The sequence below is a fragment of the Nipponia nippon genome, unplaced genomic scaffold (genome assembly GCF_047370975.1).
Source record: "Nipponia nippon isolate SJK-2023a ecotype South Korea unplaced genomic scaffold, ASM4737097v1 scaffold_3, whole genome shotgun sequence".
Classification (NCBI taxonomy): Eukaryota; Metazoa; Chordata; class Aves; order Pelecaniformes; family Threskiornithidae; genus Nipponia; species Nipponia nippon.
Window position 1 is genome coordinate 117,022,709 of NW_028262347.1, and position 27,709 is coordinate 117,050,417.

The following is a 27,709-nucleotide window of genomic DNA, read 5'->3' on the forward strand; positions in this document are numbered from 1 at the left end:
CCCCAAATCTATGTTGTTCTTCTAACATGATGCGTGTGGAAAACAAATTTCCAAATCATTCGTGCATCTGAGCTCAGTATTTATCTTCTGCAAGTATTTGACCACAGACTCGTGCACCTGGCTTCAGGCTTTACACACAAGCCTTGTGCAAACCAGCTGATTTGCTTGTCAGTGGTGAAGCTTTCATCATTTCTTAGTTCATTTTCTCTCCCTATGCTTTATGGTCCTTACTTCTGTCCCTTCACTGTCCCTGCAATCTCCTGCTCCCCATCCTCCTGCGAGTCCCCACTCCTTCAGTCATCATTAGCCTCCTTCGCCCAGCACCCATCCCTCTAAGGAAAAGGCACTGCAAAACTGCTTTTAAGTAACAGCCCCAAAGCCATTTGAAGGGCTTGCTGCTCTCACCTCTTTTGCAATTTCTTTCTGAAGCCGCAGATACTCCCAGCCACAGCCCGTGTGGAAAGGAGGAAATACCGTGAGGTCTCGTCTCTGCAGAATTAAATGGGAGACATCTCTTTATTTAAAATACAGTCAGGATTTAAGCCTCATAAAAATAACACTACATTATTCTCAGAGCTGGAGACAAAAAGTATTTAGAAAGGTGGCGGGAAAACTCATCCTGCTTAAATTAGGCCAGATTGCAGTCAATCCCCAGAGGTTCAGAGAGCTTGAATAAACGCTGGGTACTTTCTAGCACTCTTGATGTGTGTTGGCAATAGACTTTAACTTTGCACATCACTCATCTTGACAACTGCAGTCCAACAAAGTTACCTCGCAATTCAGGTCACTCGATGGCATCCTAATGCATCACTTTCCCACTCGGAACATTAGTCATAACTTGATCCAGCGAAGGTTTTGAAAACAGTGTGACTGCCGGCGTTGGGATATCTGTTCTCTCCGTAACAGAGAGCCCGTGTAAGCTAATGAACAAGGGGATATTGATCAGAAATCCATCGCTTGATTGACAGCTCTTGGCAATGTGAAAAACTGCAGATGAAAGCTTGAACAGTTTAAAAGATCACCCAGACCTCAAAGCTGATTTGAAGCTTTAAAAGTCAATCTCTGCCTATCAATTATGGGGGGATTTTTTTGTACTACACAGAGGAAAGTTATTCTTTGAAAATTTGCATGCAGGATGTCTAATTTAATTTCATGTAATAGTCACATTTCAGTGACAAATGTCAGATCACTGCTTTTTTTAAGCATGTTAAGGTTTTCCAGCACTTACAAAGAATGAACACTCTGATTTAGTAATATGTTTAAATCAACCAGTGTATCAGACTTTGTGCATTAATTATGTGCTCAGATAAAAAAAATTGTTGTTTTTGCTTTACTAAACCTATGGCTTGTTATGAATAATTAAAAAAATGGAATGGGAGCACTTCTTAAATAAGAGATGTAGAAGCCAAATAGTTATTTAGTGTCGAAGCAATGATAAATAAGAAGACATCTTTTAGTTCGATGTCATGTACCCAAGTCAGGGTTTTCTGTTCTTTGTTTTTCACTGCTTCATGCAGCTGGGGAGGACATGGAGTAGCTGGGAGATGGGAAGCACCACTCACGTGAAACGTAGAAGCTATTTCTGTTTCATGGCTTCATAAAGAGGGGTGGTGATGGAGAAAGGAGGGACGCTGGTGATTTCTCAGATCGGCTGCACTCCCACATCACCTTGACTGGTCTCCCAGCCAGCTCAGCTTCCCAACTCCCACTATTCACATGGGGGCCAGGGTACCCAAAAGGGTTTGCTGATGTTTTCCGAGCCCTTTCCGCTTGCACCCTTAACTCCACAGCTTGGTCATAAAGTTTCACTTAACGGTAATTGCCAGCCCATGAGGGGGTCGCTCAGTGCTGCTGGCTCAACCTCAGCCCTGGCCACCTGAAAGTGCCCTCCTCGAGGGCTGCCAGGTGCCAGCCTGGCCTCAGGTGTGCATTAGACTGTCCCAAAACTGCCCAGGGGTCACCTGCCCCATCAGTGCAAACAGGGGTTTGTGCTCCTCCACCTCGCAGAGCCACCAGAAGCAGACATCCTGCGAAATGTGTATTACATCTTGAACAACTGGGTTTTACCACAGGGATGCACTTAAAATAGTTCATAATGGGTCAACAAGTAATTTCATAAGTGTTGTTAATAAATGATTAATCAATTGCTAGGAAATAATGTCAATGTAACAAAATGAAGTGACAGTACCATCATTTCTTAACACTGAGCAGTTGGTTTAAAAATCATAGCAGATGATTCTACAGCAGTTTAGCTATTTGTGCTCATCTGGAGCACAAATTTTTTCTCTGTCAACTCAAAAGAGTCCTCACCAGCCTCTGTAAAGCACACTGGGCGTGTTTGCAGTCTGCTTTTGGCAGTTGTAACTCCCCTGTTCATCCTTCATAACTTTTAGCAGGTATATTTTTCGATAAAAAGGGCTACCCCATCCCTCAGAATACTTCTTTAAAGCATCTGTGGAATAAAAGCCAACATTCCCCACTTAGATTTTGAAAATAAACAGCAGAAACAAAATCAGACTCCTTCAGACAATTCCCTCAAACTCAAATCCGCTTGCAAAATCTCCCCTCCAACAAAGTGAGCTTGCAGGCTGCATTTCAGGCAAAACCCTCTTTTTGTTTTCCTTTCTTAACTACATCACATTAAATTTAATTTTGTTCACTGTAGACAATGTCCTTATCTTCCAGCGAGATCCTTCTGTTCCTCAGCAAGGCACACACTTCTGCAACACTTGCACACTGTCGAGACTCAGCTCCTGTGGAAATAATGAGCTGAGGAAAAGGAGTCTTGACTTGACATAGCAATAAATGAGGTGAAACTTTCCTCTTTTTTTTTTTTTTTTGGTGAGAAACGAGAGTTGGCATGTAGGAAAAAAAAAGAAGAAAAAAAGACAGTTCTATTTTAATATGAAATATAAAACACCCATTGTACAAAAGTGGAATTTCTTTTTTTTTTTTCCAGAAGCAAAGAAAGAATAAAGATAAAGGCTGCAAGCGAATGAATGAGGAGAGAAAACTAAGATAATGCAGTCGATAATCAGTTCAAGGCAGAGCATTATCCATGGGGCCATCGGTCCGGCCCTAGGGGAGAGCTTTTTAAAATGTCTCTGTACGTAGCTTAGCTTTGCTCATTACCATAGCTTGTCTTTGAAACACCGGACTGGCTTCCACCAGCAGCAGCCGTACCTGTGCAAGGAGCTGCCAGCCCACTTTAATCAACCGGCCCCCCAGACGTGGGCTGGCAAAGCTGCGGGTCCCGCTGGCACCGGGCTCCCGGGGAGGACGCTGGCTGCTGGGAGGCTGCAGGCTCCGCCGAGGCAAGGACGGGCTTTTCAGCGTGTCTGCTGCGCCAGGCCCTCGCTCCTCAAAGGCGGTTTTGTGGATGGGGGGCCACAGAGGTGTGCAGATGCCTTGGGCCCGTGCTCCCCTCCAATTTTCCTTGAAATGGGTTTCTGCGTGCCCACACACAGCAGTCACCTGTGCACCAGTGAAGGTCCTGCCTCGCACTGCAGGAGCAGTGATGCTGCTGATGAAAGCAGCTGGACAAAGAAAAACCCTTCTTGTAGGAATCCCTATCTCCTTTTCTCACTGTGCTGGCAACAGCCATCAGCGTCTCCCCCGGTCGTGGTGCTGCACAGGGGGCTCGTGCCCATGCCTGCAGAGCCCCCAGCTGTGTCCCCTCCAGGGCATCCCATCTGCCGCCGCAGGAGCCATCCGAGCAGCCAGGCCCCCGCGCCCTCCAGGAGCAGCAACAAGGGCAGAGCTGGGGCCAGCAGTGCTCAGGGGTGGCCATGCTGGGCGCTGGGTGAGCTCTGCCCACACCAAGGAAGATCTGAGTGGCACCTTTGGTCCTCAAGATAATGCAAGCTCTAGATCCACTGACATCGCAAACGAGCTGAAGGAGAAAAGGACTGTCTACCCCAGGGACCAACTTCTTTCATACCTCCCCTCCTTCTAGCGGTTCTAATTCCTCTGTTCTTCCACCCTCTTCTCACCCCTCCCTGCAGACAAGGTTGACGACTACGAGTACTACGATGAGTACACACAACCGGAGCAGGACCCTTTTCTCTGGCAGCAGTCCTCGGAGGACCCCGACTGGTTTGAGGCATTTTTTGGCTACAGCGATATCAGAAAAGGTACCTCTGAGGGGTGGGCAGGGAGGCGAGGAAGGGGTAAAATGCCAACCCTGTGCTTGCAGCGTGAGTATGGCAGGCCTCGGCTGCCAGCCTGCTCTCGAAATGCCTGCATCAAAGGGATGAGTTAGGAGGATTGTTTGCAGTGTTCTCCTTTGTATTTCTCTTGTAAGGAGCCTGTGTTTTATCTCCAGGTTTCACAGGATGGATTCTGATCATGCAGAACATTTCTGATTGCTACTACAAAAAAGCACAGGCTTATTTGTCTATAGACACTATAAGATGTAATTGCTGTTTTCATGGGATATATGTTCTGTATTTATGCTAGGAACCAAATGTAGAGCAGGTTTCCTTTTTTTTCCTTTTTTCTCAGTTGCAGGGTTTTTTCTTTTTCTGTTTTGCCAAACTTCTGGAGAGCAGGAAAGGATCCTTGAGATTGCTCAGAGAACACAAAAGGAGAGACAGGGAAGTTGCCTGTAACATCCCCTGGGCTATCCCCTGGTACAAAGAAAGCAGAGCTGGTATGTGGCTGTCCCCAACACCAATTGCTCCTCACAGCCCGGAGTGGAGTGGAGAGGCTGAGCTGCACTCAAGTGACCCTCCACAGGTGCCTGCTCCCTTGCAGCAATAGCCACCCAGGAGTATTACCCCATATAATGGTGGTGGATGGCTTTTCCAGGGGAGATTTAGTGCCACTTTGCAACCAGGGCAATGCCAAATCCAGACCCCTCCACACTAAGTGTAGGAAGGCAGATGCCCAGGGCCAGCTCTGGCTCTTAAGGCACCTGCTTCTGCTGCTGCCATAGAGGCAAATCTGGCCCTGAGCAAATGAAGGGACTTGCCCCATTGCAGCTCCATTGTAGACATGGCAAAGGCAGCTGAGGAGCTCCAGACCCAAAGCTGTGAGGTGTTACAGCTTGCAGTAGGCTCTGCAGCAATTCATAGCTGCTCCTGCAGCTGATGAGCTGATGCATAAATATGGTACCTGTTACACGGGATGCTCTGGCCAGGAAGGCAGCCTTCTGCAGTCAGAAAATGTGAGAAGAAAAAGCAGGTGATGGAGGTGGAGAAGCTGAAAGTTAAACTAAAAGATCTCCATCCTTACCCTAGCAGACCTGTGCTCCTCCAACCCCTGCAAGAACAACGGTAGGTGTGAAAACAGAGGAAGCAGCTTCAGCTGTGACTGCCCCGAGCCCTATACTGGGACTACATGCGAGAAAGGTAATTGCTCTTCTATTAACTTACACGCCTTATTTTGGCAACTAATGTTACTGTTACAGCTCTGTCAACGGAAGCAGACACAGAGCTTTATATACCCACAGTCTGCTGGGGTGAGGGTTTTGACTGCCCACTGCAGTCATGTTCATAGGTCTCACACTTAGCTCCTTGTCCAGACCAAAGTCTGCCTGAAGTGGTATCCAGTAAAATAGACTTTAGGTGAGCAGAAAGCGCTCCTATACCCCGTGCCAGGTGGGCAGTGGTGAGCAGCTCGTCAGTCCTGCAGATTTTTTTTCCATAGATAATGTCAAAATGAAGGGAAATCCCAAGTCCACACCAGACAGATGAAAGCCTCCTCGGAGCATCAGGGGAAAGCATGTCTTCCCGTGATCCCTGTGAGGGCACAGCTGTTGTGCACACAAAACCACTAATGAAGTACCTTGTGTCTCTGCTTTCCACAGTGAAGGACATGTGTTTGGAGAAGAGGTGCCACGTGGGAGACTGCCTGATTACATTAACCCCACCTTATTTTCAGTGCAGCTGCAATCACCCCTACAAGATACCCAACTGCCAACAAGGTGAGCACAGCCCCGTCAGAAAAGGCTTCTGCTTAGCAGAGTGCTGAGTGAATTGCGGTGGGGATGGCACAGCGAGGTCACCTCACCACAGACGGTCAGCAGTGGGACCTCACATGCAGCCCACCACAGAGGGTGGTCCTGCCCCAGTGGTGAGTCATGCTTGATTTACAGGGTGGTGGTTCACTCACTGGTGAGACCCTTGGGGATAAGTGTTTTTCAAGAGTTCATAAGAACTTGAAGCCAAGAGGCTAAGTGGGAGCTCTCCCCAGTTTCCATCGGGCATGTGAGTGGCTGTGTAACATTCAGCAGAGTGACAAGGCTGTTCTGTGTTTTCCACGTTGACAGCATCTTCACCGTGCAGACCAAACCCGTGCAAAAATGGAGGTACCTGCATACGGCACAGAATCAGATCGAAATTCACCTGCGAATGCCCCGAACCTTTCAGAGGGAGATTCTGTGAGATCGGTACGTCACAGCCCCGGGGGAGAGGGCAAGGGGGAAGCCTCCAGACAGCCAAGGGCGGGCTTCACCCTGTAGTCAGACTGATCGGTGCCGTCATCGCACCAAGTACCTGACTGCACCCGGGGCACGGGCCTCCTCAGGGAGAGTGTCGGAGGAAGAAGCTGACTTCTGCAGCCACCATCAGCAAAGGGGCTCAAAACAGTTCCCACACTGATGTTTTCTAAGTGTGCTTCAGCAAGGTCCCACCAGTATGTAATGAGCGAGCACACGTTTCCCAGAGGTTGCTCATGTCCCATGGAGAAGGAACGTCGGGCTTTACTTAAACACCCAAAAGCTCGTGTAGTGAAGATTCATGTCCAGTTGCCTGTGACTCCCCAGGCTGGGGGGACAGCTGCTGACACACGGATGAGTGGCCAAGGGCATGGGATTACCCCAGCCTGCATGGAGAGCCTTCTGCCTCTGCAGCACCACCATGGGCACCACACCCCACACATTTCCAAGGAGAAGGATTTGTTTCTTTCTCTTTTAAAAGTTGATTGTACTTCAAACTCCATGTGCAACTACCTGCTCCACATTGCAGGTGACTTTTCCTCCACCTCGCCTACAGGTTAGGTTCACAACCCCACAATCTTCCTTTTGGCACATCCATTGCCCTAGCATGATAACAGCTCTGTGCCCACTTCTGTCTAATCCTGCCAATACCGTTTCTTGCCCAGACCACTGATGGAGAGATTCTGCTTTGACATTAAGACACCTGTTAGCTGCTAGGTCTTTACTATGCAAAGAGGTTTCAGGCATTTGAAGTTAATCAAGCTTCAAGCTGGACGGATGTTGGGACATTACTCTTATTTCTGGCCTATGTAGGATAAGGGATATCATTACATGACCCTTCTGATCCTTCATAAAATGAACACAGGGCAAGGGAGGGAAGGAAGAGGAACCACTCTGGGCAAGGAACAACACAAAAGTAATTTTCATATCAGCATTGTCTTCCTACAGGACCGGATGATTGTTATGAAGAGGCCTCCTCGAAGTACAGAGGAAGAGTGAACCAAGCAGTGAATGGCAAGACCTGCCTGCACTGGAATTCCCACATTCTCTTGAACTACCCCATTAATGCCTTTATGGAGGATGCTGACTTTTATGGCATCGGTGAACATAACTTCTGCAGGTAATATAAGAAGCAACTGTAGAAGTCTAGATCAACGAGAGCACTGCAGACAAACTGTTCATTAATTTGGCAAACTGATGGTGTTAAGATCTCACATCTTTCTAGACACTGCCTGTCTATAAAATACCAGGATGTTAGAGGTGCATTCCCTAAGTCACTGTACTGATGTGAGGCTTCCAGAAGCAGCCCTCATTTCCCTGAATCAGTCCCTCATTTTTCTTAGGGTTAAGATAGGTATGGGGATAGTAAAATGGCAGAAGCCCCCATCCCTTATCTCAGGCATCTTCTTTGTCAAATCTTATGAAAGAGTATCATTGGAAATTTGGCTCTCATATGGGAGCATGAGGCTGCTCCCCTCAGCATCCTCAGCTCCTTCACTGGTTTCGTGGAGATTTCCCCATTCCCTTTGGCTGATGCTCTCAGCTGTTCCCTTCAGGAATCCCGACGAGGATGAAAAACCCTGGTGCTACATCAGAAAAAATCACAAAGTGCAATGGGATTTCTGTGATGTTTCGCCCTGCTCAGGAACAGGTAAGAATTAGAAGTGAGCTGTTTGGCAGCGTGTAGGTGGTCCAGTGCAGCAGGTGACCCCCCTGTTATTAACTCCTCCAGTCTGATACTATCTCTGCATTATACATCTGCTGTCTCTTCCAATGCAGCTGAAGACACATGGCCAACAGACAGCCCAAGAGACCCACCTGGATCAAATGAAATATTCAAAACATGTGGACAACCAGAAATTCAAAGGACACTCAAGAGGATCTATGGTGGAGCTAAGACTACAGCTGGCAAACATCCCTGGATGGCATCTCTGCAGATAAAGACTTTAAAAGGGAGCAGACATTTCTGTGGTGGAGTGCTAATTAAAGCATGCTGGGTTCTTACTGCTGGGCACTGCATTGAGTAGGTGCATGTCCTATGCCTAGGGTAGATAAATGTATAAAAATCAGGATGGTTATTAAAGACAGTTTGGAATCCAAATTATTTGCAATCCAGACGATTGCTGGGAATCAAACTGAAAGGAAAACATATATAGGAAAAAATGAACACATACATGAAAATATACATATACTTAAAATTGATACTTGCTGGAATAACAAATTAAACTTACCCCCCCACTCACCTAAAATGAGCTAAAATATTTGTGTGAGAGGAAAAGAGGAGGAATGTAATGAAGTTTTGCAATGTACGAAAGAAGGACTCCATGAAAACCTCAGGGGATATTGGGGTACCATAAGCAATATCACATCATAATTAAGATCTCCAGAACAGCCAAAATATGCTTTTTGCTTTCAATTGTTTATGTGCCAGCTAGCTTAGAACAGGACATTCCCTTCAACATTTTTGTTGAACAGGTTGGAAACCACTGTCCATGGAAATTAGTAAATTGCACACTGGAGATCATTCCAGCACAGATGATTTTAAGTACGCCCAGACAATGGCAAGCAATTGTACCCCCATGGCTCTGTGAGTTATCACTCATCACCACAGCCACAGTAATAGACTGTGTGCACACTGCTACTCTGCCCCAAAATGCAAAGAAAAGAGTATTCATGCAGCTTTAAATCATTTCATTTCATGACTGCAACAAGTTAAGAGCATATGTACTGTCCAACTCCACTGCTTCCATGACTAAACCCTCCTATAATGATCTTTCTTAGGAAATCTTCTGGCCATGCTCTACAAGAGGAAGCAATATCTTGACTTCCAGACACAAAAGATGCAGGTTTTCACCACCACTGATAGATAATGTCTGCATGTAATTTACTTTTTTTCTGCAGACAACCAGAAGAAGATCTCCAAGTAGCCCTTGGAAAGCAAGACCTCAAGAAGAGAGAGCATCAAGAGCAAATATTTGATGTGGAGAAGATCATCGTACATTCCAAATACAGAGAGAAGGATGGCATCCCACACAATGATATTGGTAAATCCTTTTTATTGACTATTCATGTGGCTCACCTCCAACCTCAGTTGTTTGAAGCACCTCTCTCCAATTAAAGTCAATGTAAAATTCCCATTGAGAATATATTCTGGAAATAATTAGGCCAAATTGTGGTTTAGACCCATTTGAATCTTTGCGATGTGAATTGTGATGAGTGGGCAAAAGTTGCTGGTGGGACGAGGTAAAAAACTAGGGGCAGGTCCAGCATGTAGTGCAAACAGCATGTCAGGTATACGCAGCTTTGCAGAGGGTTGGGTCACAGACTGATAATGATGGCTAGGGATCAAAATTAGTTACAAATAGTTTTTGTCGTTGTTTATCTTCTCTCCAGCACTACTTAAATTGAAGCCAGTTGATGGTCACTGTGCAGTGGAAACAAAGTATGTGAAAACAGTATGTCTGCCTAACTTCTTCTTTCCCGTGGGGACTGACTGCTTCATTTCTGGATGGGGTGCAACAGAAACAGGTATTTATGAGCTAGCTGGATTTTGATGGGTACTTCTGTGGCAAGGTGGGCTGGTACTTTCAGTAGCCAGACCTAAATGTGGACCTAGGCACTTAGTGAAACCAAGACATGGAATTCAAAACTAAGGACTGCTAAACCCTGCCATGGAAATTACTCATTAGCAGAAATCTCCGGCTGCTAGACCAACCAAACCTTTCAGAGTTCTGAAAAAATCTCCAACACTTTTTTTTGCTTGCCATCTGACACACCATGTCATGGTTTCATCTGAAGCCAGCAATAGAAGCAAGAAGGTATCAAGAGAGAGGCTATTGTATAGTTTGCGTGTTTCAAGACAGGACCAAGAAAGACAGGAACTTTCACATGGTTTTCCAGCCCATTGGGTCAGATAAAGCTTTTCAGAAGCAGCATCTGGATCTTCAGATGCGCTGAAAAATAAAAAAAATCCAAAGCTTTTCAAGTTCAACCAGCTCTATCCAAAACCTTTCTTGCCCGCGGTAAATCCTAAGGGGAGAAATTACTATGCTTAAAAAAAGATAATGGCAATTTTCTGAAAAATGCATTTTCTCATGTTCTGATTGATGTGTTGCTGTAAAGCAGCAGAAGGAAAATGTGTCACTGAGGCTGCAGTAGGTGTCCTAGTGCTTTGTGACTGATACAGCCTGATACGATACATAGGACCAAATTCTCCCTTCTGATGTAACTCTCATTGAAGTCCACAAGAGACAAGCGTGTTCATTTGATCAGAATGCACCAACAGAATTTAATGGACATTTTTTAAAAGTTCCAAATAAAAAGTCTCTCTTAAAAAGGGTACGGGGATTTTTTTTTCCCCCAACAAAGAATATCAAGTACCCTGTACGTGTTCAAACTAGATTGGCTCCTTCTTTGAGCAGAGCTATTATTAGCATTTCAGGAAATCACTGCAGAAATGGAATATTTCCTGAAACTCAAGCAGAACCAAACTTATAAACCACCTTTAATTATCTACAGATGTAGTGCTTTGAAACTCTGGCTATTGCCTTTAGATGTCAAGTTATGTCTTTAGATTCACTATAATTAATCACTGCCCTTAAATATTGTATGATTTTCAGTTTTCATCTGTTTCATTAGCCTGCGTGTTAAAACATCTAATGGTACCAGTCTGAGAAGTGCTGAGCAGCTCGAAGTCCCGTTGGGACCCGTGGGAGCTGCAGACAGCCAGCACCTTTGCAAAGCAGGATTACACGGTTAGAGCTGGTCAGAGCCAAATGCTGAATACCTGACTTTGCTTTTGTTCAGGCAACAGCTCGGTGTCCTGAGCGACGCTTCCAGGCTCCAACTCTAACCCTTATCATTTCAGATACTTCTTTTCTTCCCAGGCTAGCCCATGCATCCCCCCTGCTCTCCCCCCTTCCTATCCAAATGGCAAGCAAGCTCCTATTTTGAACAAAGACAACATGTAACAGGATTGGGAGGAAGGTGACTCCATTTTTTTTGGTGCACATCCCGTAGATGAAGTATCTCGTCAGCTGTTAGATGCCAACGTCAAGCTGATTTCGCAGAAGAAATGCAATGCACCCAGAGCACATGATCACGTCCTGGATGAAAGCATGTTTTGTGCAGGAAATCTTCAGAGGCACGGAGTTGATTCTTGTCAGGTCTGTTGCTTTTTCTGTATTTGAACACTAATTTTTTGTGTAAATAGTCAGGCTGTGCAGAGTAATAGCTTTGGCAGGGTGCTGCATATGTATCTGTTTCTCCCATCAGTAAATTTCAACAGCCATCATCTTTCTTCAGTACAGTTTGAGATGTATATCCCTAGAGCTAATGTTGTCACTGTCAGCCACAGGCAGATCTATGGAAGCTAGAGACTAGCCTGGAAAGTTTGGCTTCTGAGGCAGTTTTTCGTAATAACCTGAAAACTTGCCTTTTTTTCCTCTCAGTTTTATTACGGCCTCCGCCATGAGCACCAAGTCTAACCTGATTTTCACTATATCGGAGCTAAGACTTGCAGGGAAAGTCAGGATTGATGTTTCTTTTCATTACAGCTAGTGAAACCGTGAAGCAAGTTCATATTCATACTGTTGTAAGAGAGGGAAGAGTTTGAACAATGCTTTCTGAGGCGCAAACTACCACTGCAAGCATACTTTGCAATAGAAATCGCCAATAAAACAAAAAACAAGACCAACCAGCTCAGAATAAAGTTATTTTGAGGGGTGTGGGAGAGATCAGGTGTTCTCATTTACGCCAAGGATCACATCTTTATCTTTCTGAGTTCGGGCTCTGAATGCCCGGTACTTTCATGCCTGGGACAATTCACGTGACCTTGCCAGAGATACGTCACAGACTTGAGCAAACAAAAACTTAAATCCAAAAAGTTTGGTATCATTTGACCTGGTTCCAGAACTGCAAGCCTCCTCAGGAACTGAGCAGCATCTGACGGTACATCCGATAGGAAAAAACATCATTACAGCTTCAAAGTCTTACGATGGGAGAGGAGCATTCTTATTTTAGTTAACATTTTGTTTCCTGTTTTGAACGTGTGTGCTTTTTCTCACCAGGGGGACTCCGGAGGCCCGCTAACTTGTGTAGAAAACGGCTCCTACTATGTCTATGGCCTTGTGAGCTGGGGCGATGGGTGCGGGTTAAAAAACAAGCCAGGAGTTTATACCCAGGTGACAACATTTCTCAGTTGGATTAAATCCAAAATTCGGTCTGAGTCAAGGTCACTTCATTAGGAGACAGCTTTGGAGTGAAAAACGGTAAGCTTGAGATATTTACTTACTTTTATAATTCCCCCAAATGCCTCCTCTTCAACCAAAAACGTTATCGATATTTCCTCATGGCCCACATGGGGCATCCTTCGTCACCATGTTGAAAATAGCCTTAGAGCATTTGCTAGAATGCCAGTGACAGTTTTCCTGTTGGGAGCTTTGAAATAAGCCCACATTTCATAGGCAAAACAAATCAGAAAGTAAAGCAACTCCAGTTCTTCCCCAAATCAATCAGAGCCGCAGTTGCCAATGTTTCCAAGTTTTGCTTTTCAAGCCCTGAAAATTCTGCAGGCTCAGCTGCTGCCACCCTTTCCCTCTTCTCCTCATGCCCCTGGCTATGGGGGTTTTTTTCTGCAGTCATCGGACCCTGACACCTCAAAGCTATTGGTGTGTGCTCCTAAAGCCAGTGCCGTTTTAAATATACATAAAAATCATCATGTGCCTATGTTTGCAAGACTGCGGCCATTGGAATTATCTGAGGAGGGAGGATCAGGCAGGAGAATTATTTTTAAAAGCACTTCTGTAGGGCAAATAACCACAAATTCCATCAGTGATGTATTCCAGATTGAAAAAGCAAAAAAAAATCACTATTAGAATTACCCACTTTATTCCTGATTAGAGGATAATTACTTATTATGCTCCAGATCTACAATGGTACATATGGCCTTAACGTCAATTCATACCAGTGAGACGTAGGGGATGTTAAATACCACTAAAAAAATGGGTCTAAAGCTATTGGATTATTCTCAGGTTTTCGCAAGTTTTGCAAGTCGACTTGTATATTTTTTTGCCCAACGATTCTGTAACCCTATACAGAAACTTGAAAAACAGGGGCTTGGTATTAAATCAGGATATAAAGAATAGACATGTTTGTGAAGAGTCAATTTGTTAAAACAGTAATGTCACTTTCATCTGAATTCCAGGGTTTTCAACCTTCTCTAAGCAGCTACCTAATCTATCAATAGCTACCCCTATTGCCATAATGTCTAACAAACTAATTCTGATTTCCTGCTTTGGAAGATTTGAAAAAGACTGAAGAACTAATTGTAATCTGAATACATCCTGTTAATCAAGAACAAATTCTCTGATGGCCGCTAAAAGGTGTGCCCTTGGTTAGTCAATGATAACTTTGCTGCCACTGGCCTTTGTCTTGTTTTTCTGTTAAGCCACCTGAATCATGCTTTTGTATTCTGTTAGGTCAATGGTGCCAATAATCCAGGAACATAAAAATCTCCAAAGATTACAAGCATGGAATAAGATTCATCTGATTTATTCATTACAAATTATTTTATATTCTACCAATATATTCTACCTCATTCATCTGTAGTACAAAGCTGAGCCTGCCAGTCACCTAGTACTAATTTCATTTACAGCTTTAAATAAATATCAGATTCTGTAATACATACGGTGATAAAATATCCACACAAAAATAGAAAGAGGTTATAAATTGCAATGTTTAGGTTACTTTTTAAAACAAAAAGTTCTTAGACTCCATCTATTGTGCTTCCCAGAAAACTGGAAAAGCTCCAGGATTTGCAGGACAAGATGAAAATCTGTGTTACGTCATGTTTCTGTTTACTTCTGATACAGCTGCATTTTCCTTCTCTTGACCTGCAGAATTTCTGAAGCATCAGGGTTGACTGTGACCTGCTGAGATCCTTCCGTCTCCAATTGGTCCTGTTAAATCAAACCCAACTAAATTGTGAGGACAGCCAGTGGACAGGAAAAGGTTTAAACAACTATTCTATAAAAATATTTGTATATTAAAAATTACTTCAACTGGCAAACAAATGAGCAAAATCTGAATCACTGCTCTGCACTGAGCAAGTCTCTACAGTGGAAAAGTGCAAAAAACAGAGCCATTCATGTAAGTTAGATACTACACATATCAAAGGACTGAATGTGCTCAAGTCCTAATTTCTAATTTGAGTCCTAAATAAAGAGCAAACCAGCAAACACCTGAGTTCCAGGTCAACTGCACACCTGTAGATTTCCCTGGGACCACCAGATCTTTATCATATGTAGGACTTAAGAAGACAGTGCCTGCAGTCCCCACTGCCTGCATTCCTCAACCACAGTTATAATTTATTTCCTGAGTAACTTTTCAGATGGGAATGTAAATCATGGCTATCCCCTGTTTCTCTTGGGCTGGCTTATTGTTTGACTTGTTGCCAAAGTTAAAACTTAAATGAAACTAGTATTTAAAGTGCAGAACTTCTCTTTTATTGTCAGTTAATGCTTCCTAACTGTAGGGTTTACAAAGTCCCTGCATGGACTTTTGCTCTCTTGTGCTGGGACACTGCAGATCGGGAGTCATCCCTGTGGAGGTAGGGAGAAGGAAACCTGGAAGATCCCAGCTTGTAATTTCTTGCATCTTGGGCTGGACAGAGATGGAGGAGGCTGGAGCACTACCCCTTTGCAAAAACCTCGCACAGTATAAGGGAGCCTCGCACATTATGCGGTTAGGAGTGTACACGGAGCCTGTCAATACAGTTGCCAGTGGAGATTACATGGCAACACAGATGTATCTTGCTGACAGGAAAAGAGAAGGGGAGTTGTACAGGGAGTCCCTTCCATCTCTACTTCTACATTCCATGGAGTTACTCAGAGATCTGACAACATCCACAAGTTAAGGGAAAGACATCCCATAGTATAAGTAAATCCTATCCCGTGGCACTTCCTAGTCCCTATAGGAATTCCTCAGCCATGACAGTGCTGAATTCTCTTGAAAGGTTCTTCAAATTAAGGTGTACACAAAGCCACAAAGCTTCATGAGGGAAAAATATGTAATATTCTGGTCAAATAATGGGGAGAACTGTAGACTCCAGGGAGCATTCAAAAGCATTAAACAGGATGTGTGCCTGTCTGCCTTCTAGAGAGCAGAGCTGTTGGGATTTGTGAGAAGAATGGTTTATGCTACTTACAACTTCAGGTCCATACTGAGCAGAAGCACCCTGCAATCCCATTTCCCGAATGTACGCCAACTCAGCAGCTCTTCTTGCCATTTCGACTTTGTGAGAACCCGGGGGAGTCCAGCCAATGCCTCTGAGCCAGTTCAAGTCAGACTTGTATTTTACCTGACAGAATGAAACATACACCAGTGTGTATTATTTTGTTTGGCTCTAATCAAACCACACTCCCTGGGTATTCAAGAGAGAGCATATAAAGAGCAACAGAGTCAATAATAAACAAATTATTAATTTTCAGCAAACAGACTGTAGTTCTTTCAAGAATGTGATTTTGTTGATAGGTAAGGTCTGCGAAGCACATTGCCACAGACAGCTCCTAGCACTTGGAGGGACAGTGTCGCTCAGCTATACTTACATCACTCTGCAGCTTGTAGGCCTGCTTTGCATGCTTCACATGTAGCTGCTCAGGATCACAAGTGTATTGGTGCAAAGGCTGCTTGTAGTTAACATTGCTTGCGAGCTGCTGGCTTTTCTTGGCGTGGAGGAATCCTGGCTGGTTGAGGTGACTCTGGAACTGTGCCCTGTTTTGGGCATATCCACTTCTGTATTGGTTGTCACTCTGGAGTTTCCCCACTCTGAGGACATGCCTGATTTTTGGATCATCATTTGCACTGAGGAATCCAATCTGCTGGCCTCTGTCTCTCAGGAAGGCTTCTCTGTATTTGTACTGCAGGAAGCGCAGAGGAAATCTCATTTTCACATTCAGATTACTTTCAAATTCTGTTATGAAATAACTTACTCTCCCCTAGCTATCAATAATGCTTCCTGCAGCCCACAAAGACCAAGGGTTTGTTTGATATCAAACTACATCTCCTAATCTAACAAGACACTTTAGAAGAACGCCCTTTGTGCTAATTTTTAAAGGAGCAGAAAGACCTTTAAAGGAGTAGAAAGGAGCCCAAAATACTCATCTCTCAAAAGCAATCAGAGGTCCTCTTATTGTTTCACACTTGTACACACCCAATACATAGCTCAAGCAATGAAGCTCCTCCAACTTCAGCTTTCTTGCCTACTGCAGTCTTCGGTGTTCAAAGGTGACCCACTTTTTATTCTAGACCATGCTTTAACTATTCATAGCCTAGTACCTATTTTATTTAACTACGTCATAATATGCTTCCTTCCCAGAAATAACCCTTTGAAGTGAAACAGAGCAGCCTGGTATTGGACATCGTTAATAGGAGCCTTTAGTTGGAAATCTTTGCACTTAACTGGCATTTGGTTTCACTGGGTCACCAATTTTCCAAACCAGAACAAGGTTCACTTACGTCAGAATTCACCCATTTTTACAGGGTGGGGGTGGCATGGGAAGAGGGTTGGGAAGTGTTTGAAACAGAACAATTCTTACATCACTAGCAATCTCTCTTGAAGCCTTTGCTGTCTGGAATGGGATGGCATCAATCCTAAAATCGTAGCCAGATGCCCTTGTCTGTTCCCAAGATGTTTTATACAATTTCTGTGTTAAAAAGAAAAGAACAAAACAGTCATTTCCCCCTGCAGTTTCTTAAATGCAGTCCCATAACTGCAATAATAAATGTTTTATCCTACTGGGTTTATTTGTATCAAGAGTCATCAGTACCATCTCCAAGGTTTTGATCCAGTTCTATAACACTTCAACTTCTTTTCTATTCACCATAATGATAAAATGCCTCATCTGAAAAGTGCCACCAGGGTTTCCTTTTGTACTTGAATGTAGTTGTTTTTGATGTGATTTAATTTCTATTAGAAACTGTGATGCATCAGTCACATCAATATTGCATTGATATTGCCCTTATTCTCTCTTTTGATGCATCCACTTGCAGTATCTTGGGTTTTGTGGCATCATAATTTCAATACCAGTTATTTCAAGCTTTTCAACTGATCCCTGTCTCTATCCCCAGCCACATGTGGCTTCATTAGCTCATATGGAATAACAGGCAGTTCTAACATATTTAATGTGACTTTGAGGATGTGAAATACATTTACATCCTGAAGAGAAATTGCTCTAGATTTGGTTCTTCTTCCATTAATAGCTTTCTCAAAATAGCTTCCAGTCTGCATGTCCTTCTACACAGCCATGGTATCTTAGCTGACACTTTTGGCTGTCCCTTTCTGATTTTATTCATTTGCTTTCTGTAAGACTTTGATTCATCCTTTCTGGGGTTTGTGACCATATGAAAACAAGTACAAAATCCACTTCACATTTCAAAAGATATTCTTCTGTTTCACTGGTCAATTTAGTTCTAGGTCATGCTTAATTTGAAGGTAAACTGAGATGATACCAGAAATCCTGCAAGACAGCCTGGGTAGAAGCAATGCAAGCATTACTGGACACCCTGCTAACATGTCTAGGTCTGATCTTTCATTTGTGTGCAATCACATCACCCCTTTGCCTTTTTACCTTTTCCTCTATCACTTCAAAGAATATAAATCCTATTTGTTTCTTTCACCTACAGAGCACCTATCACCAAAAAAGGAACTCACTCTGACCCTACAGTTAAGGACAACAGCTATTTAATCAGGGTACAGTAGATTAGGAATAGACTGAGTCCCTCTGTCTGGGATAACGTGGAAACAAAATCCCTTCAAACCAATTCCACTCACTGATTCAGTTGCATCCAGGTTGACGACAACTCTGCCTAAGGGATCAGTTCAACACAGTGTTGCAGCTTCATGAAGATAGATTATATGGTCAAGGAAAGAGGATTCTCCCTCCTCCCCCACCAAAACATAGATTTAAATTTGTAACTAACCATACCTATACTGAAGGACTGAAATCCTTAATAATAGCTTCCTGTCCTAGAAAGCAGAACCAATTCTCAAAAGAAGAATCGACAGACTTTTCCTCATCCCTCCAGCCCAAACATAGCAACATGCTGGCTGTCCACAGCCTCTGGCTTTTTCAGTTTTGGCCAGGCTCAGAGAACATGGTTTCTACATATACATGAAAGTTTTTCATTCCCAAGAAAGTTTGTTTTCCTTGATGACAGTTACCAAGTCAACTCGCCAAAGTAAAAGACTTACGTCACTGATATGAAGTGCATTCTGGCGGGCTCGGATAAAATCCGGATGATCAGGAGGCAGGGTGTACCTGTGCCTGGCTTCAGAATCTCCAGCCTTGTACAGTCTCTGTGGAGTCAAAAGTCATTGAATGCAACTGATGCTGGAAGCAATGTCAAGATCAATTCTTTTATGCATTATAGTATAACAAAAGTTAAGATCACTTATAGTAAAATGAGACCTACGTCACTGCACTGGAGGTAGCTGTTTTTAGCATGGATCAAATCTGGAGAGTCAACCACGGCAGTGAACTTCAAACTTTCTGGCTTCTGACGGTACTTTATCTGAGAGGGGGAGGAGACAACAAAAACAAACAAAGGGAAAAAAGCACAGGATGTTTCTTTTAATGATATATCACAATTCCAAGTGTGTGATAACTGGAGTAAAACATAAAAGCCACCTTCCTGAAGCCACTGTATTAAAAACATGCTGCTTTGCTTTAGTCTCAGTTGCTCTTTCAGCTAGGGAATGGGGATGCTGCTGCATCACTGCTGTGGTGCCCAGGCAGCAAACTTCTTTTTTTGTGTGTGCACAAGAAGGACTTCCCACTGAAAATTCATATGCAAAAAGCTTTCGAACACTACACTTTTGACAGCTCATAAGTTTTCTCCATTAATGCATGATACTGAGCAGGCAAATGCCCCTTCAGTGTGGTTGTCAATGCTGTATCTTTCTATATCACTTCCATAACCACCTGCTTAGAATTTCATAATGGAGTTTACTGCATTTATTTATTGCTACATGTTTTGTTTATACTCTTGTGTTTCATTTGGAATGGAAAATATTCAGCAGGTGTCACACAGTGGACTTGCATCTCCCGTACTGCTTCTTGGTAACTTACACCTTGTATAAACAGGCTCCCACATCAAAAGGAAATGATAAGCTACATTCGTAAGTGTCATGTAACAAGGAGCCTTGATGGTAAACAATTCCTACAGACTGCTATTCCATGAAAGATTTATCAGTTACCTCGCTGATGAGCTCTCCAGCCTTCTTTACACTTTCTATCTGCGGAGATCTCAGAGCCATCCAACCAACTCCTTTCATGAAGTTCAGGTCTGATTTATAGCGATGCTGTTAAAAATGAAAATCATTAGCTATCAGTTTTGTATCCACAGCTATTAAGTTTTTTTAAAAAGACTCCCTGATTCATATTAACATTTTGAGGTTTTTCATTTGCCATGCACACATCACATCGTAAAGCCAAACTGTTTGCATTTGTTCATTCCACCAGGAATTAAATAATGTATCATATGCAAGTTACAAGAGAAGGCCCCACGAGTGAATTAGTATGACTCAAAGCAGTAAGTAATAACCTGTTTGTACTGGGCGTAAAAGAACCCCTTTTGAAATAATTTTCTGAGGTGAGTTCAAGTTAGGAATACTAATTATTTTATCTGGTGCATGCTTCCTCATTAACCCCATTTCTAGGACACATTACTCTTTCTTTACTCACATTAAAGGCTTGCTCTACCTCCTAATCCAGTAAAGAAAACAAGGTAGACCCAATAAAAAGTGAAAGCCAGTAAAGTACCCACAACCCCAACAATTCTGACTTCTCCTTCAGAGTGACAGTGGCTCACTGTGTGACTTTAATGCAATCATCCATTTTTTCAGGTTTTTTTTTTCCCCCTATATGCACAAGGACATAACAGCCAGATAGCTCAAGCGTGTTGTACATTACTTTACTAGATTATGAGGGTATCAGACAAAACCACTTTCATCATTTCTCTGGATTCCTAACCTGTGGGGTTTAAAGGCAAAGAGCCAAGTGCTGAGGTTCTTACTCATCTCCTGTCCTGTCCCTTTGTAGGCAAGCTCTGAACTACCTGCTCTTGGGGTCTAAGGACTAAGTCACTGGAAATGCCACTTTCCTATCACGTGAGCCACCATCACACATCAGCAAAGAGTAAAAAATCCTGCCTTCCTGGATCTAACTACCTGCATGCCATCTGTTAGCCATTACAGGAGAAGGCAGGAATGGGAGTTGGAAAGGCAAAGAACTGCATCTAGCAACAGCTTCTATACCATCCCAAGAATATCCCAAAAAAGTTCTGGCAATGAAGAGTACATTTGGGATACCAGATAGCAAGCACACTGAGTAAAAAAGAAGGATACAAGCTCTCCAGTGCTTTGATTACCACTCTGACCTTCGTAGCTGGCATATCTGCTAATGTCTGCTCATTAGATCTGACTAAACCCAAAACATATCCCATCACTTTGTCTCGCAATAAAATCCTGAGCTCAGTAAATGATCAGCTCTCTAAAGACCTATAAAGAGTTAGCATAACTTTCTGAACAACCTTTTTCACTTCCCTGCTGAATGATTCAGTCTCTTCTCTTACAAAAGAAGAACAGAGCTTCCTGCTACAGAGCAGTTAATGACACTGGGCTCTAAACTGTCAAAATACAGCTGCCTGCATCCATGCAGCTTTATGCATGCATTCAACACCTACATCTGTTTGAAAGCACATACAGACAATGGTTTGTCCTTGAACATGCTAAGGTACATGCTAAGGCAATGTGAGCTTGGATCAGACCCGTTCTGAGATTCCACCATTTCTGTCATCAAAGTTTGTCTAAACTTACATTTGCATGAACAACTTCTGTGAACACATCTGGGGAACTGGTTATTTGATATGATCATTTCTGTTTGCAAAGTGACCTTCTAACATATCCCAAATCAACCTCTGAGCATTTAACTTTCTGCTCAAAGAATTCTGCGTGTAGAGCAGTGGCTGTCAAACCACTGACTGGCTGTGATCCAAACAGCTGAGACATGATTGTGTATATCTCTCAGCTCTAGAATAAGTGACATGGACCACAGTGATTTTCCATCAGGTTCATAGCACGAGAACCCCTGATTCACATATATTCCGTATGTGAGGAGCAATCAGATGTATTGCTGCTACACATACATAAGTTTCCAAATGGTCTTTCTAAAAACACTGCCCAATGTCAACATAAAATTTGTGCCAGTTACTCAAAGCTTTGTTATTGTTGAAGGAAAGTCTTTACCTCACTCTGTAGCATGTGGGCTCTTTTGGCCCATTTCATCTTCATGTCTTCTGGGAGTGCTGTAAATTCATGGAGCCTCTTTCTGTAATCTTGATCACTTGCTAAGGCCTGGGCTTTCCTGGCATGGACAAGATTCACCATGTCCATGGGCAGATGGTACTGAGACCACACTTCTTGGGATCCCTTCTTATACTCCTGTTCACTCTGTAATTTGGCAGCATGCAAGCAATGCAGCAACCTGGTGTCATCCAGAACACTTTTGGCACCAATGTGCTTTCCTCTCTCCACCACAAAGTTGTGTTTATATTGGTACTAAAAATAAAAAAGGGTAAAAGTGAAAAAGAGCCAAACTTAGACTGGCTACTCTAGCTAATTAACACAGGATAAGTCACTGAAGCATCTATGCTGTCTGTAAAAACAACCAACATATGCAGCACTAGAAAGTAATTGTCTGAATCTCTCATTGCTCTCAAATTTAAATACCACAGTAGTTGCAAGATTTAAGTTAAGTGCATCTCAATATATTCTCTGAATATGCCCAAAGCATTGATCATGTTTAACCTCAGATTATGTACTTTTATTATCTCTCACAGAATTTTATTCCCATCGCTAGGAACAAGAACATAAGAGAAGCAAACAAAAGACAGAAGAAAAAAATCTATACAAAAGAGAAACATCATGCACTCTGTAGCCTTCAGATTTGCAAATGCCACCCAGCTATTTTAGAGAGTAAATTCAGTTTTCCTGGATCAATAACTATGTTGAGAAGCCTAAGATGGTGGTCTGAGCATAAGAATAAGCACCAGCAACCCCTCATTCTCATCTTAGCTGGGACTATGACTCTCCCTATGATCTTGCATTTATCCTTTCTGTGAAATAGTGATGATGATGATAATGATTATTTATACAGCATCAACAGGGTGCTTGGAACTTTAAAGGGAAGGCCTGGGCCCTGAAGAGTTCATAATGTAGTTGAAATGGGATAATAACACTTATCTACCACACAAGAGAGTTGTGGGGATTAAATTACAGTAGCTAATGTTTATAAAGTGCTTCCAAGATGAAGGGCCAAATTCAGATCTGTTGTAAGTGGATGTAATTCTATTATGGACTTGTACCCTTTAGAGCAGATCTGAAGCTGTAACCAAAAGCACTCTACAAAATATGGTTAAGTATACATTATAAATTACAGCTAGAAATACTTGCTTCATAAAACAAATACACATGAAATATAGTCATATTTTATCACATTAGAGATAAAATATGCAACTAAATACTAGACAAAATGAAGACTTTTTTACTAAAATTAGTTTAATTGTCAGTTTTTCTTATAATTTATTAAATTTCTTGTAGGGAAGAGATGAACTTAGGCTTTCTGAGAAATGGATACCACCATGTTTGAGTGTTTCGCAAACAACTATCCAAATGAGAGGACATTTTTAAGGGCAAGAAGATTTGTTTCCTCTATTCCAGAAATTAAAGGGACACATATTTACAGGAGCATCCACTAATTTTCACTTCCTAACCAGACAGGCAGCTCCTGATTTTCAAAGATTCAAAGAATGCACAGCTTCTTCTGACTCCATTTCAATTCAGGCGCTCTAAGCACTTCCAAAAGTCAGCTCAAAGCAGGGTGGACAGAATTAGTAGGCACTTTATTATATGAGGAGCTGAAAGCCTGGAAAGGAGCAGAATCCCTCGGATTTGTCTTTCTGCAAATACTTTAATTCACTAGCTATTTCCCACTGGAAGATGTTTAACCGAGCTTGGTTCCCGATTAGCAGTGATTCTTCCTTTTCTTTTTTTTTTAATTCACACAAAGAATCTCATTCATAAGTAATATATTCTGTCTCACACTTGTCTCACATGGTTACGGAGTTGCTTTAATTCAGCAAAATCTGCTTTAGACATTGTTTTACATGAAGTTAACAGAAATTAGGCAAGAAGGAAGGTTGAATCATTCAACTCACATCACTGGCAATTTCTCTGGAGGCCCTGGCAGTCTGGAACGGGAGTGCTTCCGTTGTCAGCTTGTAGCCTTGAGCACGTAGATTATGCCAAGATTCCCTGTACTTTGCCTAAAGTAGGAAAGGCACATGTAGATTGCTGTTTCACTTTTAAATGCACAAAGGAACAAACAAAGGAACCCTCTTTCATTTGTTATTCTGCGTTACAGTCTCATTCTTCATAATCAAAGATTTTTTTTAAATTATCTTTGGGAAACCGTACTAACTCAGACAAAACATGTCTCGTTCTTTATGTAGATTTAATTTACTCACAACTGTATACATGCTAATGGAGATAAATATCATTATGATCAAATCAGGGAAAGCATAAATAGAATAGATCTAAAGAGTCCTCTACTTATCCATCTTCCTTGCCACTGCACAATTCATCCTCCATCCCAAAAAAGTATAAGAACTACAGAACAAATTCTTACGTCACTGAGGTTGGCTGCATTTATTCTTGCCCGTGTAAACTCAGGCAGACCCAGTGTTGGTGTATAGCGATGCTGACTGTCCTCTCCCGCCGCTTTATACAAGCGCTAGGAAAGAGATCAAAAAAGACCATTGCAATTAATTTTCTCTATTGTTTCAATAACAAAACAGTAGTACTTAAGTTGTTTATGATCATGACAGCTATAGTCAGCCAGCAAAAAAAACAGCTAAGAATATACTATTGCAATTGCAATTGCATGTTTTTGTTTTTTTTTTTTCCTTGGCATAAAAAACTTTTACATTAATTTTTATACACATATTATGATACCAACCCACTACAGTCTTAGCCTTGCACTGATATGTTCCCAGCAGGCCAAAAGTGGACCTAAGAACATTAAGGGCACCATGAATGTTTGTTAAATAGAAGGGCAGGCATTTCTGGTAAACTGGACGTATTTTCTAGCTTGGATTTTTCCTCATGTTATTACAGATGATTTTGATAATTTGCCTATGGGTTTTGTCTTGTTTTTCAAAAATTAAAAAAATTATTCTTTTTGTAGGAGCCCTGTAAAGTGGACCACACTATGCAAATGAGCTCCCTTAAGAACACCCCGCAGAACTGATCTTTTGAGGCTTTGTTTCATGTAAAAAAACCCTGATGACAGGACTCTGTTGTATGGGTACTATTTAAGCTTTTTGAAAGAGATTGAATTGAAAATGGTATTAAATGTTTGAAAATAATAAAAAGTGATCTAAGTGTGAAAAAGCACAAATCAGTGATGCTTGCTTTCTTTTTGATGCATTTTGCTTTCAGAACAGGGTTTTCTCTTTCCCACTCCTCCATCCCTAGCTCTCTGCATTTTGAAAAGCATATTTTCTGATTCACGTTACCTCATTAGCAATCATATTGCTGAATTTTGCATGAAGGAGGCCAGGAGAGTCTGTCACCGACGTGTACTTGAAGGAATGTGGCTGCTGACGATATTTACTCTGAGTTCACACACAAAGAAAAATGAACAGAATAAATAGTCTTGTCAGATCAGGGACTTTTTCCAATACCAATGGTCTAGTATTGCTTCTTGTGCTTAAAACTCTACTTTGCAAAGGGTATGTGTCTATTAACTGTTAGACTAATTTACCTTTTGCTACTCTGAATTTGATGCATTCAAGTCTCACAGGGGAAATGAAAAGTAAATAAGGAACAAGGTGTTAAAAAAAAGAAGTGACAAAAGTGCTGCTATGCTGAATACAGTGATGAGGTTATTTCACTCCTTGGTGTCATTAACCCTGGCTAGTGGAATTACAGTAAAGTCAATCCAATCCAGAAAGAAGGTCTGCACAAGCCCACTGAACTCTCACTTTGTGAGAAAAATGAGGTTCCACCTGGCCTGTGGTCCTATGTCAGAATTGTGAACAAAATGACTGCAAGATCACTGCAAGCAGGGATCCATTCAGTAGAACACAACTAGGAAGAGCACTCTTATTTTTCTTAATTTCACATCTATGTGAATATGGGCAATAGATCCAAGATTCGAAACTAGGAGAGACTGTAAGAAGAGAACACGACAGAGGAAATAAAAATCCAGTTACAGAGAAGGAAAATAATAGCACACAAAAGCAGCAAGTGAAAAACAGACTAAGACTGTAAAGCAGGAGCAAAGCTGAGGACAGAGTAATGTATTGGGCACTCTGCAGGTCAGTCTAATTTTGGAGAAACAGTACAAGCTATTTATTAGAGATAGGCACAACCTTATTTTTCGTTTAAAAAGACCATTCTAAATCTAAAATAAATAACATAAAATAACAACCTCCTGGGTCTGAAACACAGGAGAAAAGATTGGTGAAAACAGCAAAGTCTGCAAAACCTGAAACTCCATCAGGTTCACCCATTTGCAGTTAGGACACAAATGGAATGATCAAACACAAGGGGAGGGAGCCTAGCATTATCCAGTGAGTCCCTTTGCCGGCCCAGTTTAATAGAAAGACATCTGGCAAACTCTTGTTTGTAGTGGAGAAATCAAAACCCTCTTTTGTTACCTCGCTGATGAGTTCAGAAGCTTTCTTCTTTCCTTCAATCTCTAGGGCCCCTGGAGTAATACATCCAACTCCTCGCATAAAGTTCATGTCAGACCGGTATAAATTCTAAGGAAAACCAAGCAGAAGTAATTACAAGTTTGCATTTGAGATGCCCTATATTTATTCATCCCAAAATACACAATAATGGTATTCAAATAAATCCATTAAAATTAGTATCTAGCACAGAGAGTTCGTATACGTTACCCTACATTCTTGTGTTTATGTATGTATCCATGTGCATACACCACTGACAGATCTACAGTACAGATGCAAAATTCTGAGGAGTACTAAGTCTCATGAACACCGAATGATACTTGGGCTCCTAACTTCCATTTGTAACCTTGAAAAAACTTTTCCTAGTTACATGAATTTTCTTCATATATAATACATAAATCACAGCTATGTATTATTTATGTATAAATATATATAAAATAAGATCAGTTTAGAAAAGTGTATGAAAATATTTTTAAATAAAAGCTGGTTACTTTTTAGTAAGTGGAATTGCAGACAAAATAGCCTTGCTTTTAAACAGTTCTGAATGGTCATAATATAAGTAGGGGACACTAAGGAAAAATAGCACTAAGCCACTGTACAGACTTTGTTAAAATATTTTCCAGACCACCAAATCCGGCAGTGCCTCATTGTAAATATTACTTTTCCAAAAGTTACAAAGAAGTTACTGGTAGATACATGAAGACAAATATTATTTCATTTGATGATGAGAAGAGTGAGGAGGAGGAGAAGGATCACCTTATTTTGTGCTTCAAAAGAGCTACAAAGACCAAACGACTAGTAAAGCACAGATTTCCCTATTTGATGGATATGTGGAAACTGCTACTGCTTACCGAGGGAAGAACTAGCTTTAGTTAATGAGGCGTTTTGGTTCAGCCAACCACTTATAATGGAAATGGAACAGAACCAGCTCCTCTTCCACCCATGTCTATCCAGTGCTAATCTCTAGACTCAAAGGAATCATGGTGTTGTGTACAGGAAATATCCTTTGTGAGTCAGAAGGTAAGAAAGGACAATGCTAGAGCTTGGTCCTCACCCCTTGCCAGCTATTAGCACCAGCTGGTAAGAGAGTTAAATTCTGCACTCTGAGACATGTTGCTGGCAACCAGCATTTCACTCCCAATTCAGAAGAGAGGCATGGATGAAAACCTGCCTCAGAATCTCTGATTACATGTGTTTTCATCCAAGTTAGGGCAGCACAACTGGCATCTGATGTTTACACTTGTTTGAACACAGTATGTCATCTGTTAGCTGAAAGTGTTAAACTGATATACAGTAGCATTTGGGGGCCAGACTTGTTTTTAAGATACAGCCCCTCCTGAGGTCTCCAGGGGCAACGTAATCTATTAAAAGCCCTTTGCTCAGGGCTGTGCCTACAGACACAGTCTAACCTTGAATTTGTAAGGCATTATCCAGTTAATTTTATTCAAGATTACGTAG

General features: G+C 42.1%; 2 protein-coding genes across 6 annotated transcripts in view; one reads left to right on the plus strand and one right to left on the minus strand.

Annotated features, from left to right (window-relative positions):
• The window catches only part of HABP2 (hyaluronan binding protein 2), a 45,505-nt gene that overhangs the window by 9,423 nt on the left and 8,373 nt on the right, over positions 1–27,709 (plus strand). For 2 of the 3 annotated variants that reach the window (XM_087764164.1, XM_087764162.1), the window contains exons 3-14: positions 4,005–4,133; positions 5,241–5,351; positions 5,810–5,926; positions 6,272–6,391; positions 7,388–7,559; positions 7,996–8,090; positions 8,219–8,462; positions 9,341–9,483; positions 9,833–9,967; positions 11,459–11,604; positions 12,508–12,708; positions 22,337–23,707. In XM_087764164.1, the coding sequence (XP_087620290.1) occupies positions 4,005–4,133; positions 5,241–5,351; positions 5,810–5,926; positions 6,272–6,391; positions 7,388–7,559; positions 7,996–8,090; positions 8,219–8,462; positions 9,341–9,483; positions 9,833–9,967; positions 11,459–11,604; positions 12,508–12,684 (1,589 nt within the window). In that variant the 3' untranslated portion in view covers positions 12,685–12,708; positions 22,337–23,707. Of the gene's footprint in view, positions 1–4,004; positions 4,134–5,240; positions 5,352–5,809; positions 5,927–6,271; positions 6,392–7,387; positions 7,560–7,995; positions 8,091–8,218; positions 8,463–9,340; positions 9,484–9,832; positions 9,968–11,458; positions 11,605–12,507; positions 12,709–22,336; positions 23,708–27,709 lie in introns of those variants that run through there. The other variant, XM_087764163.1, reaches the window with a different exon arrangement.
• NRAP (nebulin related anchoring protein) overlaps positions 13,975–27,709 on the minus strand; it is a 53,802-nt gene continuing 40,067 nt past the window's right edge. For 2 of the 3 annotated variants that reach the window (XM_087764161.1, XM_009476052.2), the window contains 12 exons: positions 26,219–26,323; positions 25,073–25,171; positions 24,184–24,288; positions 23,714–23,821; positions 21,744–22,055; positions 19,695–19,799; positions 18,911–19,009; positions 18,690–18,794; positions 17,035–17,142; positions 16,045–16,356; positions 15,645–15,797; positions 13,975–14,397 (listed from right to left, as the gene is read on the minus strand). In XM_087764161.1, the coding sequence (XP_087620287.1) occupies positions 14,296–14,397; positions 15,645–15,797; positions 16,045–16,356; positions 17,035–17,142; positions 18,690–18,794; positions 18,911–19,009; positions 19,695–19,799; positions 21,744–22,055; positions 23,714–23,821; positions 24,184–24,288; positions 25,073–25,171; positions 26,219–26,323 (1,713 nt within the window). In that variant the 3' untranslated portion in view covers positions 13,975–14,295. Of the gene's footprint in view, positions 14,398–14,989; positions 15,798–16,044; positions 16,357–17,034; positions 17,143–18,689; positions 18,795–18,910; positions 19,010–19,694; positions 19,800–21,743; positions 22,056–23,713; positions 23,822–24,183; positions 24,289–25,072; positions 25,172–26,218; positions 26,324–27,709 lie in introns of those variants that run through there. The other variant, XM_087764160.1, reaches the window with a different exon arrangement.